At 36.1% G+C, this 26309-nt stretch overlaps 1 protein-coding gene across 2 annotated transcripts in view; it reads left to right on the top strand.

Annotated features, from left to right (window-relative positions):
* Positions 1-26309, top strand: part of UGP (UDP-glucose pyrophosphorylase) — a 243987-nt gene that overhangs the window by 34285 nt on the left and 183393 nt on the right. For both annotated transcript variants that reach the window (XM_090398780.1, XM_090398779.1), the window contains exon 4: positions 10750-10932. In XM_090398780.1, the coding sequence (XP_090254906.1) occupies positions 10750-10932 (183 nt within the window). The remainder of the gene's footprint in view (positions 1-10749; positions 10933-26309) is intronic.

The following is a 26309-nucleotide window of genomic DNA, read 5'->3' as shown; positions in this document are numbered from 1 at the left end:
CCATATAACTGCCCCATGTTGATATCTAAGACTATTATAATCATCTGCCTTATAATTCCACATACATTCCTTTCTCTTTGATACTCTTGCATGTTAATTCATCTTCTAATTAAAAACCTCATGATCACTCTCTCCAACTGGAGGCAGAGATGCTATCTCAGTTATAATCAGCTCTTCTGACGCTATGACCAAATCCAAAACTTTTGAACCTTGTGTTTCCTCTACAACATGCTACATAAGACATTTGTCCCTCAAGAATTACAGAAATTCAATTCCTTTATTACTACATGCAGTTTCCTCTTTCCATTTTATACTACTGTAGTTAAAATCTCCCATAACAATCAATCTTCTTGTGCTTACCAAATTCAGCTGCCTACATCTCCTGCTTTTCACCTTCTATACTCCCTGGCTTGTAGCAACACCCACACTAAATATCCTGTCCTGACCACCTCTACCTTATACCATATGCTTTCAAAATCCTTAGTGCCATTGCCCTCCAAATCCTCACTTTGAGGGTACATAAGTCATCACTTATCATAAGCAGTACTCCACCACCACATTTTCCCTTCCTGTCCTGTCGAAAAATGCTTACTCTGCTACTTCTATTCCTGTCAGTATATCATCTTCCGTCAACCACATCTCAGAGATCCCAATAATCTTTGGATGGTCTGATTTCTATCAGTGCCATCAATTCATCTCCTTTATTACAGATACTCTTGACATTAGTATAAAGAATAAAAATGTCACTCTTTCTATACCCATCATTATCCCCTCCAGACTTCACTGGATTCAGCATTACCTGATGTATCCCCCCCACCTTTTCCCACAAGAGGCCACTCCTGCTATCATCCACCCTGATAATTCTAGTTTCCCCTGCATTGACACACTGACTTGTTCAGAGAACAGCATTCTCTCCGGATGCCTACATTTTTCCTCATTCAAATTCAGCTATCTCTCGCATACAGTTCCTTTCTGTCCTCAAATGTCCTTCAAGCATCCGTGTATTTCATCCCCACCTTTATGTGGATATAACTTAATATCTGGTTCTGTGGAAGTGCTTTTCCTTCGGCTAGTCTGGAGGCCAACGTGGCGACCTCACCACTAGGCTTACCCCAATTTTGGCTGGTAACCAGCTTAAGGGAAATCATATGGCTGGGATAGTTAATATAAGGCATCAAGGTAGGGTTGGGGCTAATGGGGGTCTTAAATTCATGTACACTAATACTAGGAGTATTAGGAACAAGAAGGAAGAGTTTTTGGCCATAGTTGGCACTTCCAGACCCCAGGTTATAGGTATTAGTGAAACATGGCTGACTGTAGATGATATAACTAGTGGGATTGAATGTGATGGGTATAGTGTGTTCAGGAATGACAGAGAGAATAAAATGGGGGGAGGAGTATTGTTGATGATAGCTGATGAGCTACAGCCAAGGAGAATAGAAGTTGAATTGCAGGATAGAGAAAAGAGCACATTTGAGGCCATTTGGTGTGAGATTGTGGCTAGCAGAACTAAATATACAATTGGGTGCTGCTATAGACCAGGTGATGGAAAAGATGGTGGTGACAGTATGCACAAGCAAATAGAAGAAATGAGTGGAAGGAGGGTGTTATTATGGGAGATTTCAACTATGGTCGCATTGATTGGAGTGAGGAGAGGACACACGGGAGGAAGGAACTAGATTTTATGCGGTTATTAAGGGATAACTATCTGCGACAGCATGTAATGGAAAATACTAGGGGTCAGAGAGTGCTTGACCTAGTAATTACATCTGAGGATTTGGCTGTAACAAATATGACCACATTGCCACCAATCGGTGAGAGTGATCATAGGGTCTTAACTTGGGAGGTGGCTAAAGGTGTAGAATTTTCAATTAAGACAGGTTACATGTGGAATTATCGGGCTGGAAAGTATGACAAGTTTAGGAGTTTGATTGGTTCAGTGCCATGGCATGTACAACTGCAAGGACTAGAAGTTGATAGTGCATGGGAGGTAGTTAAGAAGTGCTTGCATGAAGCAATGGCTGACTGTATACCTAGAGTCCGAATAATAAATCAAGTAGGGGTTAAATGGATGAATAACACCATTAAGCTTGCGCTGCAAAAAAAGAAACAACTATGGAGGGAATTTAAGGAGAAGGGCGACCGGCAGGCACATGAACGGTATAAAGCGCAGGCCAGAAGGGTGATGAGTGTGGTAAGAAAAGCAAAAAAAGATTACGAAAGAACATTGGCCATGCAGGCTAAAGAGAATCCTAAACAGTTTTTTAGATATGTAGCAAGTAAAAGGAAAAATGTACATGGCAGATTGATTTTAAAGAATGCTGATGGTAGGGAGGTAACTGAATCAGTTGAGATAGTTGAGTTACTGAGTGAGCATTTTGCAAAAGTATATCATCCAGGTGGTGACATTGCAGAAACAAATAAACCAGTAGATTATACGGGAATTGTGGTTAATGAAGTGGAGGTGAGTAGTCTGTTGCATAACCTCAATGTCAATACATCTGTGGGATTGGATGGTATACCAGCTCGTGTTGTACGAGAAGCAGCTAAAGAATTGTCAGTACCCTTGACCATTTTGTTTAATTTGAGTCTCGGGTCTGGGTTAGTCCCGAGCGGGTGGAAAGAGGGGAAAATAGTTCCACTGCATAAAGGTGGTTCCAAGACTGCTGTTGTAAATTACCGACCGATTAGCATATCAGGAATCATTGTCAACGTCTTAGAGAAATTAGTCAAGAAAAGAATACAGGATTAGATAGATGAAAATGGGATATTGTATGGGGGACAACATGGTTTTGTGAAGGGTAGATCATGCCTCAGTAACTTGCTCACGTTTTATAACACAGTGATGGCTGAACTTGATACGGGTAATGGATTTACAGTGATACTACTGGACCTTGCCAAGGCCTTTGATAGGATACCACATGGAACCCTAATCAGTAAACTGGAGCAGATGGGTATAGATATAGGGTTGGTGAGATGGATAGGAGGGTGGTTGAAGGAGAGATATCAAAGAGTGGTTTATTCAGGAGTGGAGTCTAATAGACGTCTTGTGACTAGTGGAGTGCCACAGAGCTCTGTTCTTGGACCACTGCTTTTCAATTTGTTCATCAATGATATTGGAAAGGATCTGAGAGGAAGTGTTCACTTGTTTGCTGATGATGCAAAGTTGGGTAGAGCAATTGTGAGTGCACAGGATGTCAAAATTTTACAGGATGATTTGGATAGTTTGGAGGACTATGCTAGGAAAAATGGATGTCAATTTAATGTGGCAAAGTGTAAGGGTATGCACTTTGGGGTGAAAAGAATAGGCAGTATATCGCATTGGTGGAACCATACTCCAGGAGATTGAGGCCAGGGATTTGGGAGTGTTGGTGGATAGGGAGTTGAAGTTTAGGGGGCACATTGCAAAAGTAACTAAAACAGCTCACCAAATCACTTGGCTTCTGAAAAATACTTTAACATGCAGAGACGAACAAGTTGTTGTTCCTCTGTATCGAGCCTTGATAAGACCCCATCTGGACTTCTGTGCCCAGCTATGGGCACCAGGGTTTCTTCGTGATGGGGAGGAAGTGGAGAGGGTCCAGAGACAAGTGACCAAGATGATAGCAGGTCTGTGGAATGAACCTTATGAGAATAGGTTGAAGATTTGTGGGTTGCAGAAATTGGACGATAGGCGAAGGAGGGGTGATATGATTGAGACATTCAAATTACTGAAGGGTTTTTATAAGATTGATCCAGAAGATATTTTTGAAAATATGACTGGTGGTGGGAGGACTAGGGGCCATGCATGGAAGCTGGGCAAAAGCGTGGTTGACAAGGGTGTTAGAGCTAGGTTCTTTACTTGGAGAGTGGTAAATGAGTGGAATAAGCTTCCAGAGTCTGTTGTGGGTGCTACGACCGTGAATGAGTTCAAGGCAAGGTATGATAGATACTGTGTGAATGTTGGATAGTTGTTCTTGACATGATGTTAGGGCCTCCCTCGATGAGTCTGTCGACTCCTTGGAGTTTCCCGGAACAATAATAATAATAATATTACTCAGTCTCCAAGGAAATTTCATTGGGCAGCCCTTTTGGATAAAGACCCAGGACTGGATAATGGTGTTTCTGAAAATGGATAAATGGAAAAATCAGAGTTGCTACTTGGAGTTTAGAAGTATAACACACAAAGGAGAACTAAATGCAGAACTATAGAAGCCAAAAGTTGATTTAGCAGTAATTGCTGTCACAAAAGAATCAATATATACTGCAGAGTTAGAAGAGAAGAGAGCTATATCAGGATTAGTGATATGGATAAAAAAAGATTATTATTATTACGTGACGCCTCCAGGGAGTCCAAAGACTCATCGAGGGAGGGAACTTACTCTACAGCTCTCCGTTTCTTTTCACTTCAACTATTGGAGTGAAAGATTATAATAAACAAGGATAAAAAAACAAAATGAGTTCATCTAACAATTATATGAGTATATGACACATTAGAAGGTGAAGATGAAGAAAATGAAAAATTTTATAAGCCATTACAGGTATTAGATAAAATAAATCCAAATTATTTTATACTAATAGAGGTGACATAAATGCAAGAATCGATAATATATAAATACTATCTATGATGGGTATAGTTGCAGAGGAATTTGTACTTAATGAAAATGATAAAAGATTAATAGAATTTGTATCTTGTAATGACTTTAGAATATTGAATCGTTTTTTTAGACATAAAGATGCATGTAAATTTTCCTGACAAGCTAGAGATCAAAAATATATAATTAACTACTTGGCAGCAAATAATAAACTATCAGAATTAATAAATAATGCAGAAGTTACAACCCCAAATCAAAAAAAGTAAGAAAGTTTTTGCAGAAAGAAACTATGTATTAGAAAAATACATGACTAACAATTGATATATTACTATTATAAACTCCGGAAAGGAAATAAAGAGTGCATTACTATTTAAAAAAGTCTCTCAAATAACATCAGAAGAATTAAATGAAGCGTTAAAAGAAATATGAAATGGAAAATCACAAGGAGAAAATAAAATACCCAGAGAATTGATAAAATATGCAGGAAATAAATTTCACTAATGATTTCTTACTTCGATAATAAATAAAATATATAACATTGGTATTCTTCCTATGTTCTCAGTGAAATCATGCAACTGTAATTCCTGTCTTTAAAAGAGGAAGTAACTGTGACACTACAGAAGAATAAGTTTATTAAAAATAGGTTATAAGATATATGTCAAAATATTGAAGAACAGAATCAACCCTACACTAGAAAAAACTATAGAAAAAGAAAAGAATGGTTTTAGATGCAAAGATCCTGTATTTAGCCTCAAACTCCTACTTGAGAAAAGAAGAGAATTCAACTTTGAAAGACATCTAGCATTCATAGGTTATAAAAAAAACTTTTGACAAGATAGACTCTTTGATATGAGATATGATATGATATGAGAGTACATCTGATATGAGAAAATAGTAACAAGCATTAAAAGAAATGAGAACAGAACCAAAATTATTCAAGAAAAAATGAAAGAGTTTGAGAACACGAACCAAACCTTGGAGATTCACTGGCAAGCCCTGAAGAAAACATTGATTGACTCAGCCAGAGAGGCATGTGGTGTGGTTGTTTGCAAGGATAGACAAATCAGAACTCCATGATGGACATAGGAAGTTAAAGAGGCAGTGAAGGAAAAGAAGAAAGCATATTGAAAGTTTCATAAGGTAAAGGATTGGCTTTTTTAGAACACACAAGTTTCTCTGATTTCTGTAACACATTAAGAAATGAGAGGGCTGCTACCCATTGCAGATTCTAAGTCTTACTAAATTATCTCTTTTCTGTAAATTCTTTAGGAAGCCATCATTATCAAAGATTTTATGCAAACTCTTATAATCTGGGGAATGTTGATGTCAAATTAAGGATTACAGTTATCCTCTGTTTTTCACCCTTCTTGCTATCTCAGTTCAATTAGTGAAACAGTCATACAGAAACATATACAAAAATACAACATACTTGTTTTTTTTACTTTTTTTTTTAAATTTAGAGTACTTTTGAATTATTACCAAAAGTAAGGCTGTCTCATAGCCTTATATAATGCAATGGTCTCATCATTGCATTATGTCTGTAAATTATATGTTCTGATAAGTTCTCTTGATAAGTCTTGAATATTTATAGTGAACATATTATGTGAGAATGGCTGACAGACAAAGACCCATCAGAAAAATAAATAATTTAAGATATGCAGATGATAGGAGACAGTCTTCATAGGAGAAACTAAGTAGGATCTGAAGGGATTGCTTCTGTTGGTTAAGAGAGAAAGCATTACAGCTAGGCTTAATTTGAACATCAGTAAAACAAAAGTGATGGCTTCTGGCAATTTAGATGAATTTATGATTGAGGGAGATAAAATAGAAATGGTTGAAAGTTATGATTTACTGTGATCCAGAATAAGAAATGATGGTCAATGTGCAAATGAAATTTAAAGAAGGATAGCCATAGGGAAAAAGCTATGTTAAACCTGATAAAAATGCTGCAAGATATTATTAAGGCCACAACAGTTATAATTATGAAATCAGTATTTCCATTAGTGATGTATAGACATGTAAGCTGGATCATTAAGAAGAAAGACAAAAAAAAAATGAATTGATTAATTTGAATTGTGGTCATGGAGGTGACAAAATTCTCCTTGGAAGCAGTGATTGCTAAACAGAAGTTAATGTACTTTGGGCATATTACAAGTAGATGAGTCATTGAAAAAGGTAGTTGGAGAAGAGTGACAAGAGTTACATGGACAACATAAAGGAACTTACAACTGCTGAAAGAAAAGACATGAGGCTAAGTGAGATGGAAAGCATTTGTTCACAAATGACCATTTGTGAACAAATTGAAAATGACTGGATGGTGTTACACCCTGATAACTAGGAATGTAAAATTTTCAGTTATCAAGGTGTAACATAAAAATAAAAATATAATATCCTATGTAAATAGCTAATACAAAATATGCTTGCATCCAAGTAAAATAATTATAGCAGAAATTGTTTAACTAAATGATAAAAAAAGGGGAATCTTGTTACAAAAAAAAAAAAAATAGGTTAAGTAAGACAAAGAAGATTAGTGACAAGAATTTGCATGTGAGAGGCTAGTTTAATTCTTGAAGAAAGAAGATTAAAATATTCAAGTAAATTCTAATAAGGGGATTAAATTTTAGTATAGAGGCTAGCTTAAAACAAATGACGATCGCTCAGGGTCAGTTCCTGAAGTGAGACGTTGTCACGTGAGAGTTGCATGCAAGTGAACCGTAGCATGTTTTGGGCAGACTTTAATTGGTGAATGAGATCGACTACAGTGGGGGGGTGGAGAATTTGAAGAAGGTGCCAATAGGGGCCATGCTGATAAAAGAGTCAGGACCCCCCCCCCCCAGGGCTTTTTTTTCCTGAGAGTTTCTTCATGAAATCTTCGGATAGGTAACACGCGGGTTTTCCTGAGTGACGGCATAGAGAGTTATCTCTGTCCGACACAACAAGGAAACAAAGTGTGCAGGAATTCATTTCCGTATTCCTACTGCAAGAGATGAGGAACGCCGTATAGTTACAAGAAGCAAGAAATTGTCTGTGTATCTCATTATTCCATACTCGTAACGAGGGAAAAAAATCCATACAGAAGTCCATGCCCACGTGATGAGTTCCATAGTGATAGAATAGAAGAACCTATATGTGTCCTTAATTCAAGCACAAAGAGTATAGATCGTGAAAACCAGGGTTTGTCCCAGAAAGGTACTATAAAATCTTGTATTAATTGAAATCGCATATAATTGCAATCATTGTCAATTACTGGACAGTTGAGGATATACTAGGACTTTAGTGCAACTCAGAGTAGAGTAAGAGTAAACTAGTTTATATTATTTGATATGCATTCATGTGCTAGAGATTTATGTATCTGCATGGTAATTCATAAGAGAGTGTCTTAAAGGTCAAATGTATGTATGGGCGTAGCGAAAGGATAGTTTAATCTATATTGTTTTGTTTTGTAAGATTAGATAAGGTAAACTGAATATAAATATAAATGTTCATGGTATTATAGCAATATAGAGCATTCTGACTAGAAAAAGGTTAAGTAAAGTGTTAATTTGTTCCAGGATTATTCTTAGTATTGAATTGTGTTTTATATATTAGAAATTGAATTGTACCATGTTTACGATTTTAAATAAACTTTTGTTCACTGATTATACAGTTGTCTGAAATTGCTACCTAATGCACCACTTGAAAAAACGTACGAACCTAATCACGCAGGAATTTAATGTGTTAAGTTACGAGATAGAGGGTCACAACTGCTTAATCGTTTCACACTCAGACATATTTTTATATTTTCTCCTTGTTTTCGAATAATATATCCTAAACTAAATATCCTGAAAGGCGCAGTATAATATAAATATTAGGCACACTAATGGGAGAAAAAGCTTAAATATATAAATTTTGTAATATCTCGTGCATAGTTGAGTTTTGAATAAAGACAATTAGAGATTCACTTGAAAGGATAAAGGAAAGTTAAATAATCATAGATAAGGACACAACAATGGTACATAACAACTTATCAGTTGTTATATACCATTTCGTGGGATGAAAAAATGCAAGTTTGTGGGAGGGGAAAACCCTGCCACCTCAGTGTCAGGCTTTAAATTTAGAAAAGTGATTAGATTTTCTTTTACTAATTTCATTTACTATGTTAAACATATTTTAACTATGTGAAATGTAAATAAGTGAAATGTTAAACATTTCACTTATTTTCCACATGAAATATTATGGTCTCTAGCACACAATCTATTATAACAGTCTTTCACAGTTTGTTTCCACTTCTTTACTCCAGGTCAACAGGTGGAAACAGAATTCTTTACTAAAAGATTATCATAGCTTTTTTATTTTTAATTAATTTCTTGGAATAGGGAAAAAAGAAACAGCCTGGGTAAAATTTTTTATATTATTTGAATAATTTTCCTTTATCTGTTATTCAGAAATACATTGTAACAAAATTTCCATATACATATTTACTACCACAGTGAATGGTCTACTTTGTTTTTGTATGCCAATGTGTTTGTGAAAAGGAACATCCAAGTTTTATAAGTCAAAATTGACTTTCAGTATAGGAAACGTACTTGTTGGTTAAAGTTCTTCCTTTAGACTTGTAATATTGTGCAACTTTAGTTTGCCAGAGTTTCTAAAAAAGAAAAAAAAGTATTCATAATGATTGTCTTATTTTCTTCTCTTCTTTTTTGATATCTACCAGTGTGATGTTAGCTGTAAAAGCTTGGTACAGTAATGAAATTTTCTTAGAATGATAGTGATAAATCATCAGTTAGATATAATAATAAGATTTCTTCGTCACATTTTTCTTCATTAAGAAAGAAATTGGTTAAATTCTCCATCTTTATATACCACTTAATGCATTCATATTCTTTTCACTGAGGTCATATAGTTATACAAACTGGAAATACTTTTATTTTTTTATATGAGAGAATATTATATTTACTTTTATATTAGTAAGCATCTTTCAGAAATATAAACATTTCCTTCTTCTTTTCCATGGGATCCTTTCTTATCATCCTTATGTAGCATACAATATTAATCCTCCTGTCCCTGAAGTATAAATACTGTGAATTCACTGAAGTATTAAATACTCTTACCTTTTGCAGTTCAATTTGTCACACAATTTACTAATTTTTGTACCAGAGAAAAAAATATCTTCTATTACTTTATAAACAACAGATCTGAGTAGAGCTCTTCATGTTTAAACCACTTGACAGTTTCAAATTTCACCAATTGCTTTTTCCATAGAAATCTGATGTCCTTAAGACAGAAGATGAAATTTTCCATTCAGTGTTTCCTCGAACATTCAAATTAGAACATCGACTCCAATACTTCTTTTATAAACTAAACACTTGTTGACAGTCTCAACTCCTCCAGTTTAAGGATTCGCAGTTCTGTGATTCCTTTTCAGAATCTTCTATTAATATTCTCCCGACTGTCACATAAACCTTCCTAAGAGCAAAATTTTCCGATCTGCATTCTTAAACTTCCACTCTCTCTTGTTTCCTCATTACCCCGATACCGAACACTCTCTGTCTGTCAGCTGTCAATCACCCATCATTTCTTCTCAGCGAGCATGCGACTCCATGTAAATGGCAAGTGAGAAATTAAGTATAATGGTGGACACATTGTTTCTGTTAGCATAACAATGTCTTTTCAAAACACCACAAATACCTGAACACTTACCAATTTTAAATTACAATTTAAAAAAAAAACTCAAATTATAACAAATTATCAGAATCTGGTAAGTACATCAATTTCAAATGGTTTACATTTCATTTTGACAATAATGATATCAATAACGGGCACTTCACAAGTTCCGGTATGTGTTACGAAATGAAAACTAATGTTATACAATATAGAGAAACAATTGGAAAAATATTCATAATTATAAATTATGATTATTTTTACAATATGTTATATATGACCTTCTATGAATGTTTTAATTTTATTTTTCTCTTACATGATGGTAAAAATATATTTACTAAGAATACATACAAGGAAGCATTTCCTTTCTTAAATTACTGGTTGGAAGTTAAGGTAAGATAGTACATATTAAATGCTAATACTAATGGAAAAGTTATTTCACTCAGTGTGCTTTCATTATAGGCAATCTGTTATTATTATGTTTTTCTTTTCATAGATGTTCTGCAAAGTAATATGGTATGTATTTTTTCAGGTTCGCAATTATGACAGCTTAGATGAACCATCGACAGACATGATCAGAGATATGCTGAACAAATTAGTAGTAATTAAACTAAATGGTGGGCTTGGAACTAGCATGGGATGTACTGGTCCAAAGTCAGTTATTCCTGTACGGAATGATTTGACTTTCCTAGATCTTACAGTTCAACAAATAGAGGTAAGATTGCATTTTTAATTATGGTCCATTTTGTTCTTAATACAGTTCAATTTTTATAAAGAAATAAATATGTTCTTTGGATTACATAATTTATTTTCTAAAGAATCAGCAGCTTAGTGTTTTTATTTTGAGTTTTTCATGTAATGATTTAATTATTTGGATATGAGAATAGTAGAAATCTCTGAAAGTAAGACTTCATTTTTCTTATACATTGATAAACTAGTTTTATAAAGTTCATATTACTGTTTTTTTTTTTTTTTTTTTTTGAATTCACATGAATATTGTTAATATTTAGTTTAAATTTAAAATATCATCATCAAATTCCTGCCATGTATCCTCAAGAGATGTACAGGATATGATAGTACTACATGAAAAAATTACATCATTACTAACTTCCTATCTACAATTTTCCTCCAAATCAGTCTGATACTTGTCAAGACTCCAACATTATCAGATCTTATATTTCTATCGTCTAAGGCACTTTGTACCGTATCAATCCACCTATATCTTGGTCTTCCTGACAGCCTCTATTTGGCCAGAATCCAGCTTGTTCTTCACCAATCTTTTCTTCCACGATTCTTCTCAGCTGTTTCTCAAGTATATTGGCATAAATCTTGTCCGGAACACTTAGTAAGGAAATACCTCTGTAATTCTCACATTCAGTTTTATTTCCCTTTTTATATATGGGTACTATTAAAGCTCTACTCCAATTATCAGGAATTTGTCCCTCTCTCCATGCCTTCTGAACTATGTAGTGCACCCACTGTAAGACTTTCATACCACCATACTTCAACATTTCTGGTCGAATATCATCTACTCCTGCTGCCTTTCCACATTTCAAGCCTTTGATGGCTTTTTCTACTTCAAGTATGGATATGTATTCCTGACTGTATGCCTGTTGAGTGCTGTTTACCACTGTGCTATCACTGCTTGTTTCATTTAGCAATTTTTCGAAGTAATTACTCCATACTTCAAGGATATTTTTTTCTTCGGTTTTCATGTCACCTTTATCATCTCTAACTCCTTTTACAGCACTCTTTCCTCCATTCCTAAGCTTCTTCAACAAACTCTAGAATATTTTGCCACCTTCTTGATATTTATTTTCTATATTCTTGCCAAAGTCCTCCCATGACTTTTGTTTAGCTAGTTTTACACACTGTTTACCTTTCTTACATTTGTCTCTGTATTCTCTAAGAGCACAAGCTGACTTATTTGCCAGGAACTTTTGATATGCTTTCTTCTTTTCCTTCACTGCCTCTTTAACTTTCTGTGTCCACCATGGAGTTCTGTTTTTTCTATCATTGCAGACAACTTCACCACATGCCTCTCTAGCTGAATCAATCAGGCTTGCCACTGAATTTCCAAGGTTTGATTCCTGTTCTCAAACTCTTTCATTTTTTCTTCAATAATCTTTGTGTATTTTAGTCTACAGTTTACATCTGAGAGCTGCTCAACTTTTATTCGCTTTAAAACTTTCTTACATGTTATTCTTTTCAATATGAAATTCAATTTTATCCTGCTCAAGACTAAATAGTGATCACTTCCAATTTCAAATCCTCTGTACACCTTGGTGTCCTGTACCAGGAAGAAAACATCACTATCAACAACAACATAGTCAATGAGACTTTTCTTATTCCTTGCTTCTTCTCTCCATGTGAATTTGTGCACATTTTTATGTTGGAACATGGTGTTAGTAATAACCAGTCCATGTCCTGAGCAGAAATCCAACAGATATTTGCCATTATTATTATTAGCTTTGCTCTTTTCTCCAAATTTTCCCAAAATATTTTTGTATGTCTTACAATCATTTCCTACTCTGCTATTTAGATCCCCAACAAGGACCAACTTTTCCTTTTTCATTGTGTCAGTTGCTTTTTCTAAAGCCTGAAAAAATTCCTCCACTTCTACCTTAGTAGAACCTTCTGTGGGACCATAGGCACAAATAAGCCTCATTGTCCAGTTCCCCATTCTTATATTTGACCAAATTACTCTACTTGAGACTGTCTGCCATTCAAGAAGATTAGCCTCGTATTTTGTGTTGAATACTATGGCTACACCTTCTTTTCATTGATTGTCATTGCCTGAATATAACATTTTGTATTTATTGCTCAGAAAGATCTCACCAGTTTTGGTCTTTTTTGTTTCAGTCACCCCTATTATGTCAATCTGGTACTTATCTAATTCCTCAGCTAGCTCCATTTCTTTGCCATTCAGGCTTCTTATGTTGATAGTACCGATCTTTAATTCTGTTATGTTGAGTTGAGTTGTGTTTTCAGATTTGTTCCAGTAGCTGACTTTTCGCTGTTCACCCTGGTTCTCTGGCGAAAACAACGGGGGCCTTGTTTAACTGGGCGACGCCCCAGCTGGCATGAAATTTTGTCATGTTGTACCATCATTTTTTATTTTGGTTTAACCAATAAGAATACAATTTGGTCAGCCAAAATAAAATTGCCAGCCCATCCTCGTTCTTTCAGTATCAAAGTAGATACCCAACAGGGTGCACCACAAGAAGGTGAGGATTGGACATTAGGTCAGAAGCCCTGGTCTGTTCTCTGCATTCCTTTAAAGGCTATGTGGAGGTCTCCTCTCAGTTATACAGCTTTGACCCTTCAGCACCCCAATTTAAAATATATATAATACTAAATAGATAAATTACTGTTTTTTTTTTGTTTTTTTTAACATGGAACTATAATTAACCAAAAGAGATCTCTGGCTGACTATCATGCAATTCCTTAAATTCATTCTGTCTTAATGTGTGATATTCTGATGGACCGTGAGGCTAGTTTAAATATGAGTAGAGAACATGATGGTGCACAACGAAATGGTAGTTGAGGAAGATTATGTGAATTTTCAGAAAGTAAGTGGAAGTGATAGCGAGGAAAAGAGTTCAATTGACACTAAATTGTGCAATAGTGATGTTGAAAAGCAGAGTGAAATTGATGGTGAGGTGGGAGGTTGGTGGCAAACAAACTTGTGACTGACAATAAAATAATTATGCAAAATTTGAAAGCTGAGTTGGTGAAGATGAGGCAAGAGATGAAGCGGATGTGGAATGAAATGAAGAGAACTGCAGATATGTATGGAAGAGTGAAAAAGATGGAAATGAATGATGCTGGTATGAAAGAGGTAATGAAAGACTCAAGAGTCTTGTTGTATGGGAATTTGATTATTAGAGGTGTTGTAAATGATAAGATGCACAAGTTTGTTTTCCGAGATGTAAAATGAGTAGAGAATGAATAGGAAGGAGTTTGAATGATGAACTGAACTGTGTAATAGTGATTGACAGTATTTGAATGGCTTTGGTGTGTATGTCATTTGGAGAGAGTGCTGCTGGAAGGGAGAGTAATGAGTATAGCGAATGAATCTGAGCAAGTAAGAAGCAGTAGAAAATGTAAGATGCAAGAGTGTAAGGAAGGAGCGATTGAAATGGTACTTATGAATGGAAAAGTAGATAGCATGAGTGGAGGAATGAGAGAACAAGTTGGGAAAACAAGCAGGGAGACTCAGGGTGAACACAGCATGAGAAAGGTTGATGCTCAAAGAGGAAGTGAATGTGTAATGTAGACAAGAAGGGAATGGGATGGCCTGGGATGTAGAGAGAACAGTTGGATTTGAAGAAGGTTCTGAAATTGGTAAGGAGAAAAGGAAATGGCTCAAGGAAGGCATGGAGAAGTCACATCTAATAATTGGTATCAATGAAACTTGTTATAGATACAGGAATGAGCTGGTATGTTTGTATACAACTGCTAAAAATATCATAAATAAGAGAAATCAAATGGTTGCATCGATTGAGTTCATTCACCCAAAAATTGTTAGAATAAGTGAGACAGGATTGGATGAGAATGACATTCTGATAGGAATAGAGATAGATGGGTGTGACGTTTTTGTTGAAGAGAGAAAGGGTAAAAAAGGGAGGTAGGGTGCTATTGATGATAGAAAAAGAGTTAAGTCCATACAAGGTAGAGATGCAAGGGAGAATTAGTGACAGTGATTTTGAGGTGGTATGGTGTGCTATAGAGGTGAATGGATGAATTACTTAGTGGGATGTTGTTATAGGCCTGGTAATGTGGAGGATAGTAACCATAAGAAATGCATAAGCAAATTAGCCAAGCAAATAGGAACAGGGTGATTTTTCATTATGGCAATATAGATGAAGAGATAGTAACTAGATCTAAAGAAAAATGAATTTCTCTAGTTTTTGAGGGACAGTTACATGCCAGTATGTAACAGAGGGCAATGTAAGACTCATATTAAAGAAATATGCCAAGGCAGATGTCAACTCTTTGGCACATTGTTTCAAAATAGGTGGTGATATATCATCATGTCCCACAGCCTTATTAACATGAAGTTTGCTCAATTTGCTATATACCTCTTGCTCACTCACAATCAGTGAACATCATCCACTGCTGCTCCCAAACTATCCGTGATGTCACATTCACAAGGACTGAAGATCTTTATGGCATGCTCATTAAATATTTCAACTATATCCTCTGCAGCAGTTGTCCTTATACCATTTTCTCCAATCAAAATCATCTCCCACGGTGATCTCCCCCCCCCCCCACTGGCTACACATCAAAAGAACTCCCTAGGTTTTATTTATTTTTTTAAAATTTTTTTTGAATTTATTAGTTAACAACTGCTCACATTTTACTTTTCCTACCCTAACCAACCGAGTCATCTTCCTTGCCTGTTCTTTGTACTCATCATGGAATTATTACCTCTCATCTTGCATTTCTCCATAATGCCTTCTTTCTCTGTATTGCATGCTTAATCTCTTCATTCATTCATTCATCCATTTCAGACCTACCATATTTAACCTTCTGACCCCTGGAATACACTTGATAGTACCCAAGAAGCATTGAGCTCCTTTCCACCCAACTCTTCATTCCTTACTGCAACTGCAAACTGTCTCCCGAACTTCTCATAATCACCAGCCTTGTAGTTTCACATATACCCTTTCCTCACATAGCTGGCATCCACCCAGGTAATCATTTCATGGTCATTCTCAGCAATTGGAGGGAGATTACACCTCATTTATTTATAATGACATCCTCTGATCAGATGATCAAATCCAATACTCTCAGTCCTCTCTTTGACAAAAGAAAGACAATAAATAACATTGCCTGTCAAATCAGCTACTTCTAAATACCAGACTATTTTCTCAAAATCTGTTTTAGTTATTACTGTCTTTTTCATCATTTGTTCAGCTGTTTGCTGAAATTATTCTAAGTTTTAAAAATACATTTCATATTATATTTATATCGCAATAAAAGAAAGTTCAGTAGCTTCATTTTTTATTTTTTTTATTAAAAATAAGTTACATATATTACTATTTCTACTGTTGCTGGTTGCCATTTCTGAAATAAGATATATGTCATAGAAATGCTAGATAATAATCCTCTCTGCCTGAGGAAAAGGCTGAATGCTTAGATTATTCTCACTGCACTTGAGAAAGAAAAGAACACTGGTTCAGAAGTCATACTTGAGAGCTCCAAGCAGAGTGCAACATACATAGCAACGTCTTGTTTCGTTTTCAATCATTTGATCGATTAGCACTCATCCTAAATAGAAATACTGTTATTTCTTTTACAGGCTGATACAGTATTTGTCAAAATAAATTCTTAATTTATAATAGTCACAGCTTCAGTTTTATTATCAAACAATTATAAATAACCTGATACAATTATCTTGGAAAGAAAGAACAATTTGAATTTTTTTAAAAAAAGTGCAGATATGTTACATAGGCATTCAACTTTTTTTTTTTAATTGAGGAGTGGATTACTTGCCTTTCAACCATATTTCAGAATTTAATTTATTTTCAAAACTTTTCACAAGATAATTGAAAACGTAAATCATTTGGGGAGCATGTGCTCATACGTTTTTATTGTGAAATGAGTTGTAAAAGTATAGCTTATTCAAAAATACCACCAGCAGTAAATATATTTCTTTTCAAATGTACACTGATTTCTTCTTTGTATAGTGTAAGAAAATACCAAATAATAACAATAGGAATAATATTTTATTTTTTTATTGAGGAATCATTTCAGAACCAAATGTTATTTACAATGTTTTTTCTTTTTTCAGAAGAAAGTGCACAAGAATATTTTTTTGGTATTTTTACCTACATTGAAAATTGTTACAAGAATGATGAAAGTTTATTTTTCACTTGGTTAGACTATAATAAATTTAGTTTAATCCTTTATCCAAGTCTGAGCAAACAAAGTTTGCGCCTAAAATTATCTTCAGGACTGGGGTAAGGTAGTACAACACTGAGAAACACGTAGCAAAGGTGGACCAAGCTAACATCACTCCTATCTCAGTATCTTCCAATAATGGAAAACACATCTCCTTACGGATATGTATAATGTTATGCATTAAGGAAAGGTCCACTTTTGACCTTTATTGAGGTCTCTTCAGTTGGAGCCAGGTCCAGAAGTGGGATACCAGGCAGAAGCAATGGCGAGGTCATCTTTTCCTATAGGAGTTGCCAAAAGGTGTGCCACCTTTTTATTAAATTACTCTGGATTTAGAGAAAGATGTTGAAAGTTTATTTTTCACTTGGTTAGACTATAATATATTTAGTTTAATCCTTTATCCAAGTGTGAGCAAACAAAGTTTGGCCTGAAATAATCTTCAGTGATGTTAGCTTCGTCCACCTTTGCTACAAGTCGCCTGGTGTTGTACTACCTTACCCCAGTCCTGAAGATAATTTCAGGTGCAAACTTTGTTTGCTCACTCTTGGATAAAGGATTAAACTAAATTTATTATAGTCTAACCAAGTGAAAAATAAACTTTCAACATCTTTCTCTAAATCCAGAGTAATTTAATAAAAAGATGGCACACCTTTTGGCAACTCCTATAGGTAAAGATGACCTCGCCATTGCTTCTGCCTGGTATCCCACTTCTGGGCCTGGCTCCCACTGAAGAGACCTCAATAAAGGTCAAAACTAGTCAGGGTAGTGGCCCTTCCCTTAATGCATAACATTATACATATCCGCAAGGAGATATGTTTTGCATTATGGCAGATAATGATATAGGAGTGATGTTAGCTTGGTCCACCTTTGCTACGAATTGCCTGGTGTTGTACTACCTTACCCCAGTCCTGAAGATAATTTCAGGTGCAAACTTTGTTTGCTCACACATGGATAAATGATTAAACTAAATTTATTAATGTTATAAGAATGACATTAATAATTAATAATAATATATATATATATATATATATATATATATATATATATATATATATATATATATTTATCATTATCATCATCAGAAATTGTCGATCCACTGCTGGATGAAGGCCTTTCCAAGATTACTCCAAAACTGTCTGTCCATGGCTCTCCTTTTCCATGTCACTCTTGCAAATTTGATGATATCATCAATCCACTGTGATTTAGATCAGCGTCGTGGTCATTTTTCCTCTTGTGGAATCCAATCCAGTACTTCCTTTGTCCATCATTGATCTTGTCATCAAGCAATATGCCCAGTCCATTGCCACTTCAGATGTGTCACTCTTCCTATGATGTCAGAGACTTTGGTTTGATTTCTTATCCATGTATTCCTTTTGTGATCCAATCTTGTGATACCAAGCATACTTCTTTCTATACTAAATTATGTTGTTCTTAATTTTTGAATTTCCTTTGCATTCAGTGTCCATGTTTCACAGGAAGAATATACTGGTTAAAAACTGTTCTCTTCAGGCATAATGATAGTTGACTTTTGAATATTGAATGTAATTTTCCAAATGCTTTACACCCAAGCATCGTGCTCCTTTTAATTTCATCCATCTCTTGTCCTAAGTATATGTAATGATCTACTTTTTTTAATTTCCTCATTATTATTTTTAAACATCACACACACAGTTTTTGTTTAGGAGTGTCCCTTATTTTAAATACATTGGCTTTTTTACTCAAGAAATTTTTAGGGCATTATAAGTGTATTTTAAAAGAAAATATAGCAGAATAATCGAGGAAGAAAAATTTTGTACATACCTTGTTTAGATGCTATGATGTCTTCATTTTCCATACTTCTGCTATTAGGCTGTTAAAAAAAAAAAAAAAAAAAAAAAAAAAAAAAAAAAAAAAAAAAGGGGGGGGTAGTGTTTGATGCAAGGCAAGAAGAATAATATGAAAACCTGGGTTTTTTAAAATAATATATACACACACATATACCAGGTGATCCAAAAGTAACAGAAAAAGTAAAAATTCAATAATTTGAAAAGTATAGACAGTAGCACGATGTGGTTTTCACAGAAATGCACAGAAAGACATTGGATTTTTTTTAATAATGAAAAATTTTATTCCCAGAATAGCTACATTTGCCACTGACAGGTGGTGCTTCAGTTGTGTCAGTAGTTTGTACATTGGTGCAGCACAGTTCGCAATGCAGCTAGGATTACAAATGTTCAATGTGACGGCCGTCAGTGTGGCACAGCATCGAAGAGGGTTTCAGCTGTAATTTCTGTCACACGATGGCGAATAGCTTCTTTCAACATGGCCAATGACGTTGGCCAACCTCTGTACACCTGTGACTTCAAGTAACCCATTACCAAAAGTCACAAGGTGTAAGGTCTGGAGACCTTGGTGGCCATTCGTGTGGGAAAGAGCGACTGAGGACACGGTTATCGGCAAATGTCGATCGCAACAAGTGCTGGACAGGACCTGTGATGTGCGGAGGTGCTCCATCCTGCATGAATGTTACACTATGGAGCGCTTGCCTCTCTTGCAAGGAGGGAATGATACTGTCTCTTAAAAGCACTGCATAATGCTCGCGTGTGACAGAAACAGTTCGAAATGTACCGCTGTGGACTTCCTCAAAGGAAAAGGGGCCTATAATGAATGACGCAGTGAACCAACACCACGCTGTCACCTTTGGCTGATGCAAAAGGGTTTTCACAATTTCCAGATCTGTTTAAATAGCAACAGGCAGCAGCTTTGGGACCGCTACAGCGCCACCTGTCAGTGACAAATGCAACTGTTCTGGCAATAAAATTTTTCATTATTAAAAAAAATCCCATGTCTTTCTGTGCATTTCTGTACTTTTGGATCACCTGGTATATGTGTGTATATATTATTTTAAAAAACCCGGGTTTTCAAATTATTCTTCCTGCCTTGTGTTAAACACTCACCCCCACATTTCCCCCCCTTTTTTATCACCTGTATATATATATATATATTATTATACTTAATTAAAAGAAACACGTGTATTAACCACAGTGAAAATTATTTAATTGTAAATATTTCATCCTAAGTATCTTAGGACATCATCAGTACAGTAGTTTAAAACAGTAATAGGAATAACATACAGTTAGGGCACATGATTACAAGAATCTCATTAAACGTGCTGTTCAAATTTATTTGCTTCTTATTTTTTAGAATTTTTATATTGAAAGTTAAGTAATCGGGCTACTTTTTTGGTCTGAATTTTCTGCATTGAAAATAATTAAAAAAAAAAAAATTAGCTAACGCTTTTTTATTCCCGTATATACAGGGAGTAGGCGAGGCCGTTTTTAGCGCTATCTAACTTTTGGAGACTGAGTGGGCAGTTCAATCTCCACTGGTACGCAATCAGAGTTAGCTGGCCCAAGGCTATCACTAATGCGGCACACAGTGAAGAGAGACGGCTCTACAGGTACCACCACCTCGTGGTCCCTAACCCTAACACTCATATTTAATGTCTGAAATAATGTGGGTTCTACGGTCGATTTTCTTGAGTTCACAGGACGAAAAACCTGAGTTTCTATGAGAAAAAACCCGCTTGCCCGTGACAGAGATTGACTAACTCAGGAACCAACTGATAAAAGGCTTAGAAAAATTTCCTCTAGTCAATGACTAGACTCGAAACCAAGGTCTTCCTTCATGCAGCCAAGCACCGTGGTGTGCAAACGCCACATCCACTGAGCTACACTCGGGCTATTTTTAGCAGAATTCACTACTTTTATAAGTTTTATCTGCTACTTTTCCTAATGCATATCCGACAATTCTGGTTTGCAGTTTACATCTTGCTTGTGGTATCGTGTGGCACACTTTGTTGGTAGTGTGTAGCATTGTAGCTCATTAGAATGAGTTAAAAAAGAAAGTGTCATCAATATTCAAGTGAATATTTAAAATATGGAGGTATTCCATCTATAAATAATGAGAAGTTACCTATGTGCTTAATATGAATGAAAAAACGAATGATTGAGCATTTTAAGAACAAAGTATCCAAATAAAGCAAAAAAAAAGGAGTACTTTCATGAATTAAAGACTAAATTTAAAAATTGTAAATTATTCTTGTTGGTTACTTTCATAACCAACAAGAGAAGGGACTTGTTGTGTCTTACAAACTTTCAAAATTAATTGCCAAATATGGAAAGCCACATACTATTGGCAAAACTCTCATCTTACCAGCTATAAATGAAGTTTTAGATATGATGATTGGCCCAGATAAAAGTAATGTGACTTTGTCAATTCCTCTCAGCAATAGTTCAATATCAAAAAGAATTGATGAAATGGAAAAGGACATTAAAAGAAAAGCTTTGTGATGATTTAAAAACCATACACTTTCTTTGCAACTCGATGAGACAACTTTGTGACAACAAAGCTTTGTTAATGGCCTATATGTGTTGTATAAATATCTCATCTCATCTTCCTTATACCCTCTTTTACCTTGCGGTGTCGAGGGTCCATTGATCATTGGACCTCACTCTGTTTTACAGGATAAGGTGGTCAGCCTTATGCCCCGGTGTATCCTATGGCCTGTAGTGTTGAGTTCTCAAGGCCAGTTTGCCTGCATTGCGGGATGAAAAACCCCAGAATAAACTGGGGAAAAAACCCTGCTGTCCACGCCCAAGACTGGCTAACTTGGCTATGGCTGAGGAAGATCCTTCAGCTCCTCACGTCACCGACGGGAATCGAACCTAGGACACTCCTTCCCCAGGCATATCGTTGCGAAGCGCATAGCCACTAGGCTAACCGCGCGGACAAGTATATATAATGTATAAGTACAAGTATATAATGTATAAATATTAATAAAGAAATTATTGAAGAGTTTCTATTTGCTGAACAACTGAAAATTGTTCAGCAAATAGAAAATAAAACACAAAAGGTTCTACAATTTTTAATATTGTTAAAGACTTTTTTAATGCTAAAAATATTCCTCTCACAAATGTTATTGTGCGTGCAACTGATGGAGCACCAGCTATGATTGGTCTTCACGATGGATTTATAACACATGTAAAAGAAGTAGTTCCAGATATCTTTACAATTCACTGCATTTTTCATAGACAGCACTTAGCTTCAAAACATCTTAGTGGTAAACTACATAAGACTTTGGATGATGTTATTAAAGCATTGAATAAAATAAAAGCCTAATCATTGAATACTTGTATTTTTCGGGTACTTTGCCTTGAAAATGAAGAATTTGAGCATCTTTTGCTTCACACTGAAGTTAGATGACTCACAAATGGAAACTGTCTGTGACACTTTAATGATCTCTAAAATATTGTTTTGGAATTTGTTCATTCATGTGATGAGAACATGTGTAATGTTCTAAAAAAGGAAAAGGTTGACATCTCGCATCTTTCCGATATTTTTACCAAATTAAATGAGGTTAGCATGAATCCTATTAAAGCAGAGGGAATTATAAATGATTTTATCAGCAAGTTAACTTTCTACAAGCAGAACATTTCAAGACGAGATTTTCTACAGTTCCCAAGTCTACAAATAATAGATGATACAGATTTAGATTGTTATTGTTCCCATATTCTGACACTGCAAGAAGACTTAAGGATAAGATTCAAAGACTTGTTTGAAAGACTTGTTTCACCCGGAAACACAGGTTTCTGGGTGAAAAAAATCCCCTACCTCCATATGAGACTGGCTAACTCACTTTTCGTTGCAAGACCAGATAAAGGTTCCTCACGTCAGACGGAACCCAGATCTTTCCCACCAAAGGTGGGAAAGATCTGGGTTCCGGCCTGTACCGATTGAGCTATGGAGGCTCATTATACACACACACACACACACACTCACGTATACATACGGGTATCCCTCGATGTTACTGCGTATCTTTTTGAAAACCAGATGGCCAAATCTATGCACGTTGGGGTCTATGTGTGGCCTAGTCAAGGCCTTATACAATGGAACCGTAATCTCCTTACATCTAGTGTCCTCCATATCATTGCCAGAATTCATTGTACTTTTCTCACAATTTCAGCAATGTGTTCTCTAAAATATAGGCCCTTAGCCACTTATCCCCCACCCCCATATATTTTATTTTTTCTGCCTCTTCTTATATATCTCTACCAGTTGTATACTCTACATTTCATCTTTGTTTTCCAAATTTTAAAACTACACTTTGCAACATTGAACCGACAACTTCACTTCCATTCCAGTTCACTCAGTTTAAAGTCCTCTTATAAAGCCACAACTTCTGCTCTTCTCTTCATACCTGTTTTCATTTTGTAACATCTGCAAGCAGCTGAATATCCCCATACCAACCTTGTCTAATGTCATTAATACCTATTAAACAGCATTGGCTCTAAATCAGATTCTTGAGGCAATCTACCAGTGACTTTCCTCTTTTAGGATATTGCTCTGCCATAAATAACTTATTGATACATATCAGATTGCCAGTCTCCCATCCAATGCAATAATTTGTTATTCAACCTTATCCATTCCAGTTAACTATTAACTTATGTGGAAATCTATCAAATGCCTTTGCAAAAAATCTAAGTACATCACTGTGTATGCATCTCCTTTGTTGGAAGTTTTTTCACTTGGATATACTCTAAATAAGATCGAAGATAAGAACCTCTGGAAGCCATGGGATGAAGACAATTAAGTGGTTTCGCTTAAAAGAAGAGAGTGTGAGGAATCGTTTTAGGGAGAGGGTGTTAGAGAGGATTTTGGATGGACTGGAAAGTGTACAAGATTGGTGGAAACATAATTCAAAAGTAATCCTGAGCTGTGCAATCGAGGTGCTTGGTGAGACAACTGGAAAGATTAGAGAGCAGAAGGAGGGTTGGTGGGATTAATAATGTACAAGTGGCAGTGACAGCTAAGAGGAAGACAAAGCAGAAGTGGGATGAGTCAAGAGTGGAAGAGGATAGAGAGGTGTACAGAGAGAGAAAGCAAGAAGCCAAGAGAGTTGTGGCACAGGCGAAGGCCATGGCATATCAAGATCTGTATGATCAATTAGAAACAAAGGAAGGACAGAGAAAAATTTACCAACTAGCCAAATGTAGAAATAAAGCAGCAAAGGACATCTTACATGTGAGGGAGATCAAAGATGCTGAAGAAAGAGTATTATGGAGGGATGTGGACATAAGAAACAGATGGAGAATATACTTTGAGGGATTTCTGAATGAGGAAAATGCAAGGACTCACAGAGGAGATGGGCAGCCTTCTGAGGGGATGGTGCAGAACATCAGTATAATGGAAGTGACGGAGGCCATAAAGAGGATGAGGAATGGAAAAGCAGTGGGCCCCGACAGAATTCCAGTGGAGGCATGGAAGGCACTGGGGGAAAGAGGGAATTGACCTGCTGTGGGACCTGTTCATGAAAGTTTGCCAACAGGAAAATATACCCGAGGAATGGAGGGAGAGTACTCTTGTTCCCATCTACAAGGGTAAAGGGGATGCACAAGACTGTAAAAATTACAGAGGAATAAAGTTGATGTCCCACACAATGAAGATCCTAGAAAGTGTTCTTGATGGTAGATTGAGGGAGGAGGTGGAGATTGCAAAGGAACAATTTGGCTTCATGCCTGGTAGATCAACAACAGATGCTATCTTTGGGTTACGACGGATGATGGAAAAATATCGAGAGAAACAAAGGGAGCTACATCTGGTATTTATTGATCTGGAGAAAGCATACGATAGAGTGTCAAGGCAAGAAGTCTGGAGGTGTCTGAGGGAGAAGAAGGTGCCAGAGAAATATGTCAGGTTGGTGCAGGAAATGTACAGAAATGTGAAGACAAGTGTTCGGACCTGTTTGGGACAGACAGAAAGTTTTCAAGTAACAGTTGGCTTGCATCAAGGGTCAGCATTAAGTCCGTTTCTGTTTAATATTGTGATGGAGGTGGTAACAGAGGAGGTGAGAGAAGATGCACCTTGGACAATGTTGTATGCAGATGACATCTTGCTGTGTGTAGATTCAACAGACAAAATACCACCACTGAATAGAACCTCTCCACTCCCCAGGAAGTAAGCGAACTGAATGACAAGCATTAATAAATGTCATCAGTGGGAGCCAGACCCAGAAGGAATAATAAATTTTAAGTAATGCATTAGTCATATATTTCCCATATACAAGTAGCAAAAAGGTGTATCACCTTATTATCAAGGTCATATACCAGAGATAGATGTTGAAAGTTTTTTCACTTGTTTATACTATAAATTAAAGATGCCAAGAAATTATATTCTTGGTTTAATCCTTTATCCAAGTGTAAGCAAACAAAGTATGCATGTGAAGTATCTTCACGACTGGGCTATTTGTATACAGAGGCTAATAACTTCATATCAATTGCCTCAGTAGTCATTAACCTCTATATACAGCAGTCTTAATAGTAGTCTTATATATAGTAAATTCCTTAGTAGTCATTAGTTACTATATACAAGTAACCCAGCTGTGAAGCCACTTTACAAGCCACTCACACTCGAATAAAGTATTAAACCAAGAATATAATTTCTTGGCACCTTTAATTTAGAGTATTAACAAGTGAAACAATGTTCAACATCTATGTCTGAGCCAGAGTAATTTAATAATAAGGTGATACACCTTTTCTCTACTTGTATATGGTGCTCCCAAGTCAGTGCAACTGCATATGGGTGAAATGGCTACGAGAAAGGAACTGATGAGTTTGAAAGAAGCATTGTGATAGGATGTCATGTTGCAGGCCTATCTGCTTGGCAAATTGTTGACAAATTGGGCCATCCCAGGTCAACAATTAGTGATGCCATACTGAGATGGAAGTACGGGAAGTTAACTGCAAGTGTTACCCACAGTGGATGACCCACCACACTCACCAAATGTGACTGTAAGGTGCTACAAAGGATAATGTATAAAAACTGCCATTCATCGGCTGACACGTTGAATATGGAATTCCAGGCATTGACTAGAACACAAATCTTTGCAAAAACATTCAGAACCAAGGCTCACAGCAGGGGTTTCCATGGTAGGACTGCAACATGCAAGCCCCACATTACCCAAACCAACATGCATCATCATCTTCCGAAGTGCAACGAGCAGGTAGGTACAGTGGGGTGTGGACACTCAGAAAGCTGTGTTATGGAATGATGAATCACATTACACCCTTCTACTGAACAGATGGATGGGTGTGATGGATGCCCCTTGAATGTCCATTACTAGAGTGTGGGATCCCAACTATGAAA

The sequence above is a fragment of the Typopeltis vanoorti genome, chromosome 10 (genome assembly GCF_054136105.1).
Source record: "Typopeltis vanoorti isolate ZY-2024b chromosome 10, IOZ_Tvanoo_1.0, whole genome shotgun sequence".
NCBI classification, from domain to species: Eukaryota; Metazoa; Arthropoda; class Arachnida; order Uropygi; family Thelyphonidae; genus Typopeltis; species Typopeltis vanoorti.
Note: the sequence above shows the minus strand (reverse complement) of the source record. Positions and strands in the feature narration are given on the sequence as shown.